The sequence below is a fragment of the Clarias gariepinus genome, chromosome 22, assembly GCF_024256425.1.
Source record: "Clarias gariepinus isolate MV-2021 ecotype Netherlands chromosome 22, CGAR_prim_01v2, whole genome shotgun sequence".
Lineage (NCBI taxonomy): Eukaryota > Metazoa > Chordata > Actinopteri > Siluriformes > Clariidae > Clarias > Clarias gariepinus.
In genome coordinates, this window is record NC_071121.1 from 2,758,960 (window position 1) to 2,771,086 (window position 12,127).

The following is a 12,127-nucleotide window of genomic DNA, read 5'->3' on the forward strand; positions in this document are numbered from 1 at the left end:
TGTCCACCTTTTATTCTTTCTCTACCCCTCTGATTCACTACATTTGTAAACATGAACACTATAAACAAATTAAATATGAAAGCATAACAGTCTCTCCATCTTTGATCTCTTTATATTTGTCACTGTCTCTCTGACACTATCACCCTCATTTCATTTTTCTCCTTCCTTTTATTTCACTTCTACTTACTATCATTCTTTTTATTTTTTTTACTAGTCTCACTCATTCACTCCAGCACTGAAATGCTTTACTGGCTTAAAGGTAAAAAAGAATGTTGCATTGTTGCCAAATTACAGAAGACAGATTACTTAGTACATAACATAACAGCTTAACATAGTAGTTAAGCTCTCCATATTTATAATTCCCCCATATGTCTCTCATTCATTCCCCTTCTTTTACTTATTATCCTTCATTTTATTTCTCTCCTTCTATTGACTCCACATTTACTTATCTCCATCTGTCTCTTACTGTCCACCATTTATTTTTTCTCTGATTCCTTGTCTGCTTTTGGCTCTCTCTCTATCTCTATCTCTCTCTCTCACTCTCTCTTTCTCTCTCTCTCTCTTTACAGTTCAAAAGTGGCAGTTCATTTCAGTTCAGTTTAGCTCAGAAGGGCTTTATTGTCCTATGTTCAAAAAAGTTACATTGTTGCCAGATTATAGAATAAGATTGATTACATCGTACTGTAAATAACATCAATCTGTATTAATAAACATATTAAAAGTAAAAGAATAACTTGGTAGACACGCTCTCTCTGTATATATATATATATATATATATATACATAGAGAGAGAGAGAGAGAGAGAGAGAGAGAGAGAGAGAAATATAAGGATTTAGAGAGATGGAGAAAAATAAAGAATGGACAGTAAGTAAAAGAAGGGAAGTGATTATATATATTTACTCCCCTTCTTTTACTTACTGTCCATTCTTTATTTTTTCTCTATCCCTCTAATTCCTTATCTCTCTCTCTCTCTCTCTCAGTTTAGTTCAGTTCAAAAGTGGCATAAATGTTTGAAAAAAAGATACATCGTTGCCAAAGCACTTGTGGATCAATCAATCTGCATTTATCTCCATCCTCATCTCCATCTGTCTCTCACTCTCATCTCAACCGCTTTATCCTGTATTCAGGGTCGCTTGGGGCCTGGAGCCTAATCCCAGGAGACTTAGGGCATAAGGCGGGGTACACCCTGGACAGGGTACCAATCCTAACTCACACACTCAATCACACACTACGGGCAATTTGGGAACGCCAATTAGCCTAACCTGCATATCTTTGGACTGTGGGAGGAAACCAGAGTACCTTAAGGAAACCCACCAAGCACGGGGAGAACATGCAAACTCCATGCACACAGAGACGGGAATCGAACCCGGACTCTGGAGGTGCAAGGCGACAGTGATAACCACTACACTAATAATAATAATAATACATTGTTTCCAGATCAATCAATCTGTATTTATAAACATAATACACATGAAAGAATAACATAGTAGACAATCTCTCTCTCTCTCTTCATATTTCTCACTGTCTCTCTTTCACTCCCCCTCTTTTACTCATCATCCCTCGTTTCATTTTCCCTCCTTTCCTTTATTCCACATTTACTCACTAACACTCTTTTTTTTTTTTTACTCGTCTCACTCATTCACTTCGTCCTTATCCTCATCTCTCTCTCTCTCTCTATCCGTGGTGTGTGTGTGTGTGTGTGTGTGTGTGTTAGAGAGAGAGAGAGAGAGAGAGGGAGAGGAGGAGGAGCTCACAGCGGCGCTGCAGCTCTTCGGGTGCTCAGAGAGAGAGAGAGAGAGAGCGAGCGCGCGCGAGACTCCCCATCCCCGGTTCTCTCTCCGTCAGTTCGCTCCAGGCTCGCGGCTCTTTCGGAAGGATGCGCGCTCTCCCGGTTCTCTTCTCCGTAGCTGCTCTCCTCCTGCACTCCTCCGCGGTAATAAAGAATTCAAAAGAGAAAAAAATAAATAAATAAACGCACCCGCATTTTAATTCCTCTTGTAATTCCCTTTTCTTTCATTTTCGTCTTTTTTTTTTTTTTTTTTACTCTGCGCAAAGAAAAAAGTCGATCCAGGAGGCGCAGCGCTGCCCGGGGACCGACTCCTCTTCTCTGTGGACTTTCTCTTATTATTATTATTATTATTATTATTCTCTGCTATTCTCATCCTTCCTCATCATCATCATCATCATCATCATCCTTCTCTTCTCCTTCTCATTATTCTCTCCTCCATGCACTTGTTCAGAAAGATCAGAAGACAGGGTGGATTTTTATTAGTTTTTTTTGGTTTTTTGTGGATGAGCCCTGTGGATGCGCACGGTGCGAACATGCCGGGATTATTTATTTATTTATTCATTTAATTATTGTTATCATTATTATTTTGTTTCCTATTATTTTGAAGCGCAGAGGATGCTGTGAGTGTATGCATGTATGTATGTATGTATGCATGAATCAGAATCTGCTGTCAGGATTTTCCCAGGAGAATCAGATCTGATCAGATCTCTGCTGGTTTCTGCTGATCTGGCAACATTGTAATATTCCTGCAGTGCACATTTTACCGCCACCTGAAGCTGAAAACTCATTCACACACCTCATGATGAGGCTGAGGGTGAGGATGAGCGTCTGAGTGCATGAGTGTGTGGGTTGGTGTGTGTGTTACAGCAGGAGACACTAAAATGTGCAGTACGGGATGAATTGTTCTTTGTGTGTGTGTGTGTGTGTGTGTGTGTGTGTGTGTGTGTGTGTGTGTGTGCATCTCCTTAGAGCTCCATGCTTGCAGAGTTTCCACTGGTGCAGGAACACGGTTGCATTCACACTTGCAAAGATTTATTTATTTATTTTTTTCGTAGATCAGACCTCGCTTTACCCAGAGACGGTCAGTAGGAAACTCAGCTATGTGAAGTTGTGTGTGTGTGTGCATGTGAGTGAGTGTGTGGGTGTGTGTTCCAGCAGGAGACACTAAAATGTGCAGTCCAGGATGAATCGTGTGTGTGTGTGTGTGTGTGTGTGTGTGGGAGCTTTGGGGCGACAGAACTGCATCTCCTCAGAGCTCCATGCTTGCAGAGTTTCCACTGCTGCATTCACACTTGCAACAATGTTTTCATAGATCAGACCATCGTTTATTCCACAAGTAGAAAACTCAGCTGTGTGAAGTTGTGTGTGCGGCAAAATTCTGTTGGCTATAGAGCGCTGTTTAAAGTAGATCTTGATTGTGAAGAGAAAGAGATGTGACGGATGATGCTTCTTTAACTATTTTAAAGTTGTGTAAAGTTGCAGAGAGTCGTGCATCGCAGTATAGTGTATGGTACAGGATACAGTGGAGCTTTCTCCTAGAAATGCCGGAAAGTGTTCTATCTAAACACAATAAAAGCAGTTTAATGAACAATATACAGGACTAGTCATTGTAACGATTGATGCTTATTACTCCAGTGGCAACACTGCTTTATATTTCCATCGCTCTTGCTATAAAACTCAGTCACCGTGAGTTCAAACTAGTAGCTCATATACTATTTTCTACCAGGCATTTTAAAGAAAAAACTTGGCTGTGTAAAGTTGCCGTGAGTCGTGCTCGACACGGCTGTGCCCAACTGGCAGGACGACAAGCCCGAGTGAATCGCTGTATAAAGTGGAATAGATTAGATCTTGCTCTTAAAATAACGGTGCCAGAAAAGGTTCTGTAGGTGCAATGATGGGTCTTTAATGATTTCTGTTGGTTTCTCAAAGAACCCAATCGATTTTTCAGTTGTGAATATGTGGAATCTGGTGATTAATTCTATTGCTAAAGATAAATCATTTGGCAGCTTAAGTTGCAACTTGTAGATCGGATCCCGTCAGGGCATTTGAGGTAAAACTCGAATATTTTAAATGGAATGAATAGATTAGATGTTACTTGCCAGAAAATGTTCTTTTAAAGCAATACATGTCACCGCTGATGAGCTTATAAATCATGTTTTAAACCTTTTTTGTTGTTGTTGTTGGTTTTAACTCAAAGAACTGTATGATCAAGTCCAACCCTTTGATTATATAGAAGATGGTGATTGTAATCCAGGATATCGTCGTGGCACTTAGAAAGGGTAAAGAGCCTTTCCCGTGCACCTCATGTTTAAAATACTAGGTCAGATCGCATTTATCATGGCATGTTTTTAATGAAAAAAGTCTCAATGTGTGAACTGGCAGTCCTGACTAGACAGCTGATTAAAATCAGATAGATTTGCACATTTTTACTATTAATTATAATAAGGATGCTGGAACAGATTCTGTAGATACTGTCTGTGTTGGTTCATGAAACATATTTCGCTGGTGCCTTAAAGACTGGAAGGATCATTTCTGACCTTAGATGTACTAAATAAGAGCTTATTAATTAATCAATAAAAAAGGGAATCAGATTTTACTGTCCAGGCGGTGTTTTTGCTTTTTGAAATTGGATACATTTGATTTTCATGTTATAAACAAAGCTGGACTAGCGAAGGGTTTTAAATACGATAGAATTTTGATGAAATGAAGGTTCTTTAGCTGTGTTTGCTTTTTTGGTTAAGAAAGAAGTTAAACAATCATTTTTAACTTCAAAAATGGAAAGTTGGTGATTATTGATTTCATTGTGCCACTTTATGCACCAAAGATCCACTTTATGAAATAAAAAGAAGATTTTAATTCAAATCTTCTTTTCCATGGAAATGAGAAGGAGGGAAACTCGTCCGCGTATGCTGCTGTGAGCCGCGCATGGCAAAATGAGAACGCTAAGTGGCTGTCGTTTTAAAGAGGTCAGATTGGATATCAATCCAAAAAACAATAACAAATATTCCAAACAAGGTTTGCTTCAGATACAACAGTGGTTTTTAAATCATATCGTTGATTGGTGCCAAAAGTGAAAGTTATTTATTTATGTATCAACAAATATATGCTGTAAGATTGATCCATGCAGGAGCACTAATGGTGGATAAGTATTGTAATATAGTTGTTGTATTTTTTAAATTTAGAATGCTTTGAGATATCACTGATACTTTGAGATATGACTGAATGATAGAACCAAACACAACATTGCAAATGCAGTTTCAAAACAACATCTGATCACATCCAATGTCGCTTAAGTTTCTAACAGAGTTTATATTATGGTAGGAGATTAGGACGAACACAACAGCTTCCCTCACACAGTGTGTGTATCACATGTCACACCTCTCTGTTTCAGTTCCTTACAGGAATATTACCATTAGCTGCATCATAACTCTGTGTGTTTGTACAGAGTCCAAAGTGCCTTTTTACCCATTTGGCTGCTTTTAAATGTACTATTTAAGTAACTTGCTCGATGTCTGGTATGTTTTGTGACACTCGTTGTTATATATGTGCTTTTAGAAGCATCAGCAGCATGCCTCCTAGTGGTCAAGTCCTGCTCAGGCCATTGGACTGGTATTAATATTGTCTTTTTTGTTGTCTTCAAGTCTTTTTTGTAGCATTTGTTCAACTTGTTCTTTCCCAACATCGTATAGTCAATGTTGTTCCAACGTCATTTTATCAACATAATTATAACTTTCGAAAAACGACCTGATACCGGCGTTGTCCCAACATCGCCACAACGTTTTGACAACCAAATATTCCTGCTGCGATGTTATTGCTCCTGAAACTAGCACCCCATATCTCGCTTATGCGGTTTAACTCACGGTGAGATGCGGTGTTAGGCACCGTGAGCTGCCGCGATTGCCCACCGACGTTCCGCTGACGTTCCGCGAAGTTTTGCAAGATCGGCAAGCTTCCGCGAGGGCCGCCATTGATTTAAACATTTTTTAAAAATGAAACGTAAAATTTTTCACGCGGAAAGATGGAAACATACTCACAGCGCCAAAAACTCGTAGTGAAACTCGCGCGAAACCACATAGGTGAGATAGCGGTATAACAGATCAGATCTTACTTAGGAATGTGTTTCTGTTTAAAATGAAAAATAGGATAGATTAGATCTACGAAGATAAAGGTGCCAGTAGAAGTGAAACTTGGTGATTTGTATTTCCCCCCCGAAGGCATCACTGTGTCCAACCGGCAAAATGACAGTTCTGTATATATTGTTGTTTAAAAAATTGACCAGATATAACATTTAAAAAGAAAGTCATGATGCCAGTAAGAGGTACTGTCAGCTAAACAGAAGTCACTAGAGAAGAACTGAAGTGATGTTTCTTTAACCATGTTTGTTGGAGCCTCAAAGACTTGTTTTCAGCTTTAAATGGTGTAAAGATATGAACATTATCAACAAAATCTTAATCATGTAAACCATGCTCTATTTAGCTTATGAAGGAAAGTTAAACCTTTTGACCAGCAATTACACAAAAGGTTTATTTCTACTGAGTTTAATCCCAGCACCTGAAACGGTTCTTCGGTGACATCTGGCTATAGAACCTTTTCAATCTCTGTTAGTGTGGGAGTGTAGATCAGAACTCGTGTGATCAGTCGGCTGTGTAAAGTTGCGGCGTGACTGACACTTTGACATTGCGAAGGATAAATGTGATGACTTCTTTTCAGAAACGAGATTAGATCTCGCTCTTAAAAAAAATAAACGTGGCTGAAAAGCTTTAGTCGCCAGAACACCATGTAACTTTTTATAGACCGTTCCTTAACCTGTTTCTTTTTTCTTGCCACCAAAAGAATAATGTGACTGTGGTTCAGAAATGGTTCTTTTCTTCTGCCATTTCTCACCAGAGTGTTTTTTTTTATATTTCAAATAAAGAGTGAAACTTGGCTGTTGAAAGTCGCTATGTGTTTAGAAAAGGTTCTTAGAAAGGGTATAATAAAACCTACCAGAGAATAACAGGTTTTGATTCGTAACAAACATTTTACAGGACAGAACTTCATTTTTTAACTAGAAACATCTGATCAGACAACAATCCACTATAGATTTCATAAGACTCAGAGTTTTTTCTTAATTTTTGGTTAGTCTAATCACTTTAGTTAAATAACCAACAAATCAATGTAAACTTGTTTAATGAGAATATATTAGATCTTCTTGAAAAGGCGTAGGTCTTTCCATAATGTAGATACCACCAGAGAAGGATTGATTTTGGATTTCCAGGAAATTGATGATGGATGGCCACTTGCCACTTGTTATTAGCACCACCAAAGTTCTTTATTATTCATTTCAGCTTGAAAAATGGTCAAAGAACCAGTTTGATAAATTGTCCTAAATAATTGAAAGGATGTTTTCTGGTCCTATGTTTTGACCGAACCTTTCACATGGATGCTTCTTGTATGAAGAACTTGAGCATCCTTTATACTTTTTCCTAAATCTTAATGTAGAAGATTCTATATTGTTGGGTTTTGTGTGCCATCAAAAATGGGTTAAGAAACACCTGCAAAAACCTAAAGGTTCTTGTGTACAGCTATCACTGTATCACTGTACTGTACATTCATTCAGATCTCATTTTCTGGAAAATGATTCGAATCGTAATTGAGAAAAATACCCAAATCAGCATAGAACTTTCAGAACGTTCTTTTGAAGGCTATGTCCAATACTTAATTAATTTTAAAAAATTGTGATTTTTATATCCAAAAGTTTTCAATGTTGTCATTTTATGCTAAATCAACGTCAGTGAAGTTACTTTATGGCTCAGTGGTAGGTGTTTCGCCTGCAATGCGGAAGGCCCGGGTTCGATTCCCAGCCCCTGGATGCAGTGCCGGTCCCAAGCCCGGATAAAATGGGAGGGTTGCGTCAGGAAGGGCATCCGGCGTGAAACCTGTGCCAAGTTGTAGTGCGACCAACAACATTATGCATATACACAGTGCATTCAGAAAGTCTCTCTGCAACCGCCACATAAAGTTGACGCGTTCTTGTTTGGCGCCACCAATTTATGTTTATATAGATTGAGAAAAATGTCATTAGCTTTATCTGTTTAGTTTTTTGTATGTTTTTTATATATCCACTTTTTGGAAAAATTATTACCTTAGGCGGTTATACCTTTTATGGTAGCTTTACTGCCTTTTGTAACATAAAAATGACAAGAATGAAACATTAGTTACAACATTAGTTAAATGTTACATATACAGTACAGTGTATATATATATATATATATATATATATATATATAAATCACACAGGATGCAGCGCTTCCTGCTAATGTACGAATAGTTTAGAGAGCATCACCTGGAGGATTATAGAAGTATTAAGACATTTGACCTCAAATGCAAGCATATGTAAAGTTAAAATAAAAATGTATATATATTACCAATTGATGTTTGGACTTTGTGCGGGAATGTATGAATTGCAGCACAAACAAATCACAATACATTCCAGAACCAATTTTTAAATGGCGCTGGAGTAGATTTACCTTTTCGGTGTTTTTTTTTTTTTCACTCTTTTTTTTTTTTTTTTAAACAAACCCAACAGACGTGTTTAGTTCTTTAGAAGGTTCTTCCGGTATATATTCCACTTCTATACCACTTCCAGTGGTATATTACCATGAATGATGTTCAGTTACAGCACTAACAAAACTGTTAAAAGAAGCATCCACTGCTCTGAAGAACCTCCTGTGCTTCCTGTCTTTGTAGATCTGATTTCATTTTCCCACAAACTCGCTGTGACTGAATGTCAGAAGAACGAGCCCGAGCACAGAGCTGCGAGGAACCTTTAATTTATTCATGTATTTAAATAATTCATGAATATTCAAATGTGTAACCCGAGCCGTGATCTCGGCAACTGCTTTGTCACATCCCATAATTTGGGATGCGGTAGAGGGAACGGGACGAACCCCTCGCAGAAACATCACCAACACTAACCCATCGCTGATTGGCTGGATTATAGCGCATGCACTTAATAAGCTCATAAATATGCAAATGAGATGTCTCAGGATAAGATGTTCTTTTCCTCCTCATATTTTCGGTCTTGACTTTATTCTCCGCTCTCGGCTGTCACTTTTTGTTCTGTCCTTCTTACTCGTTTTTTTTATTCTTTCCCACTTCCGATTTCATTTCTTCTTTGGAATTTCTTTCTCTCGTCTCCTCTCCCCGTGTCTTTTCTTTTCTTTTTTCTTCTCTTTCTTCTTCTTTTTCCTTCTTCTTCTTCTTCTTCTTTGACCTTTTCTCTTAATTGTTTTGTCATTTCTAATATTTCTTTTTTTTCTTTATTTTTTTTGTCTCTACTTGTTTAATTAGATAATTCTCATGTGTCTCATGTGTCTCATGCCTTTTTTTTTCTTTTTTTTTTGAGAACTCTTTTATTCACTCTTATAGGCTTTTTTATTTCTCACATCCTTTCTTATCTCTCTATTTCTAGTATGTTCCAGTGTTCTTGTTCAGGCTTTTACTAATGTTTGTCTTCTTGTCCTTCCCCTCTCTGTCTCTCTCTGTCTTTTCCCTTTCCTCCGCTCCTCTACTCTTTGCTCTGGAGTGTGGAGAGCAGGAAGTGAAGTGCTCTCCATCTAAATATCTAAATGAACACAAAGTCATTCGAATATCCATTATCTGTGTGTGTGTGTGTGTGTGTGTGTGTGTGTGTGTGTGTGTGTGTGTGTGTGTGTGGTGAAGGAAAGGAGGAGTGTGAAGTGTGCACTAATCTCAGCGCACACAAACACTTCTGCACCAAGGTCATGTGTCATTTCTTTCTTCCTTACGTTTTATAGTTTTATTGCTGCCTACATTCTTCGTTTCTCATGTCAAACAGGTTTACTAATGTTCTACTGAAACATGCACACACACACACACACACACACACACACACACACAAACTCAGAGCAGCTAAGATCATGCTGTCCATGATCCTACTCCTCTTATCGATGTCGTGGCAGTCCACAGGAAATCAATAGTGTGTGTGTGTGTGTGTGTGTGTGTGTGTGTGTCTTTTGTCCCACAGGGGATGCTCGGGGAGATGCAGCTGACTGCGCCGCTGTGCAAGTCAGGATTTTCACAAAGCCTTTATTCCCTGCGCCTCTCCAGGGATCTAGTGTATGGCCGAAGTGTGCTCAAAGGTAGGACTCGAACTGCTGCTCTCTGCTGTCTGAGTGTGGATCTGATCCTCCCTGCCGAGTCCAACACTGTGTGTGTGTGTGTGTGTGTGTGTGTGTGTGTGTGTGTGAGTGTGTGCATATATGTGTGTGTGTGTGTTTGTGTGTTTGTGTGTTTGTTTGTTTGTTTGTTTGTGGAATGACATATATGACAATGGGCTTTATATCTGAATCCGTGTGTGTGTGTGTGTGTGTGCGCGTGTGTTTGTTTGTTTTGTTTGTTTGTTTGTTTGTGGAATGACGTATATTACACTGGGCTTTATTTCGCAATCTGTGTGTGTGTGTGTGTGTGTTTGTGTGTTTGTTTGTTTGTTTGTGGAATGACATATATGACAATGGGCTTTATATCTGAATCCGTGTGTGTGTGTGTGTGTGTGTGTGTGTGTGTGTGCGCGCGTGTGTTTGTTTGTTTGTTTGTTTGTGGAATGACGTATATTACACTGGGCTTTATTTTGCAATCTGTGTGTGTGTGTGTGTGTGTGTGTTGTGTTTGTTTGTGGAATGACATATATGACACTGGGCTTTATATCTGAATCCATGTGTGTATGAGTAGGTGTGTATGAGTGTGTATGCGCGCGCGTGTGTGTGTGTGTGTGTGTGTGTGTGTATGAGTGTGTAGTGTGTGTGTGTGTGTGTGTGTGTGGAGTGGCCTGTATGTCACGGAGGTTTATATCCTGTTCTCCTTTGTGTTAGATGCAGTGTTCAGCGGCTCTCTCGGTCTCTGCTCATGGTGTTTTGCTCTTGTGATGGAGTGTATTTGTGTGTTTGTTTGTCATGATGAAGTTAAACACCTCCTTATATTATACCTGCTGAATGCAGCGTTCAACGGCTTTCCGGTTTTCTATTCATGTGTGATTTAGTATTTCGGTAGAGAGCATCTTCTCTCTAATCTCTAAGTCTTACCGAATATTTACACACTTTGCTTTCAAAAGTTTTGTCCTTACACAGGTTGATATTTTCTATCCTTTTATTTACAGAATTCTTTTAACATTTCTTATTATTTAATAGAAATATTATCTGTTGATAAGAGAATATCTTGCTGACCTGAACCTCACTGCACCGTCTCAGTCTCGAACCAGTTTATGAAATGCAGCGTTCAATAACCTCATGCTGTTGTTCTTACTTATATTCCATTGCACATGTTACTCTTAACATACAGTCGGTGTGTGTAGTTTTACAGTAATAATGGACCCTGAGCATGAACTTGGGTTCGGTGAACTGTGTGATATTTGTCCTGGGGAAACAAATGCTGCGTTCAACGAGCCTCGGATCTTCCCTGCATGTTGTGTGTTTGTATCTTCCGATGTTTAGTGATATTACAGTAGGTGTTTAATCACATGGTATCGTGGAGGAAAAGCCGGTATACAGGAGGTGCTTAATGAATGTCTCCTAAAACTGTGACCACCGACAACATTGAATCCTGGATTAAATATTATTCACAAATCATGTCATCTCACACTAGTCTGATTTTCCTAAATGCTGCATTCAACGTGCCCGTATGTTTCCGTTCTGTTCTTTCCTTTGGATAGAGAGAAGGAATTTAACTAGCAGAATTGAAATGAGTTACTGAGTATGGATTACAGTTATTAATTCTAAAATAAACTTGTTCCATGCTTCGTTTCGTACACAGACGCATAACTCTACTGGATTTGGATTGTGACTTAAGTTTAGTTGAATTTGTGGAAGAAACAACTGTTTAGACAATAAATCATGCACAGTTCTTGCTAAACACTGTGATCAATGAGCATTCAAGTTACTTTTCAGTAATCTACATTAATAACATTATAACATTTTCCCTTTTCTGCATTTGGGAACCAATAGGGACCAGCCGATACAATATTTTCATTAAAAATTTGTACCGAATCGATTTGTATTGAAATTCTGTAAGTAACACAAAATATATTCAAAATATATATATCCTGATATGATCTTATCTACAGTAGCAATGATTTAGGCTGACAACACACAGGTTGCTGCGCTGCCTGCCAGTGTGTGAATAGTTTAGAGAGCACCACCTGTAGGATCATAGAGAAACTGCAACATTTTACCTCCTCAAATGAAAACATATACATTATAAATGTATTTTAAAAATAAGAGATTTTAGGGTCGCAATCTGCCCAGGGTGTACCGCGCCTCGTGTCCTGGCAAATAAGAAAGT

General features: G+C 38.6%; 1 protein-coding gene across 1 annotated transcript in view; it reads left to right on the plus strand.

Annotated features, from left to right (window-relative positions):
* The first annotated feature begins 1,850 nt into the window (after window positions 1–1,850).
* The window catches only part of LOC128510252 (cadherin-4-like), a 361,255-nt gene continuing 350,978 nt past the window's right edge, over window positions 1,851–12,127 (plus strand). The window contains exons 1-2 of the mRNA XM_053482395.1: window positions 1,851–1,933; window positions 9,819–9,933. Coding sequence (XP_053338370.1) covers window positions 1,877–1,933; window positions 9,819–9,933 — 172 coding nt within the window. The 5' untranslated portion in view covers window positions 1,851–1,876. The remainder of the gene's footprint in view (window positions 1,934–9,818; window positions 9,934–12,127) is intronic.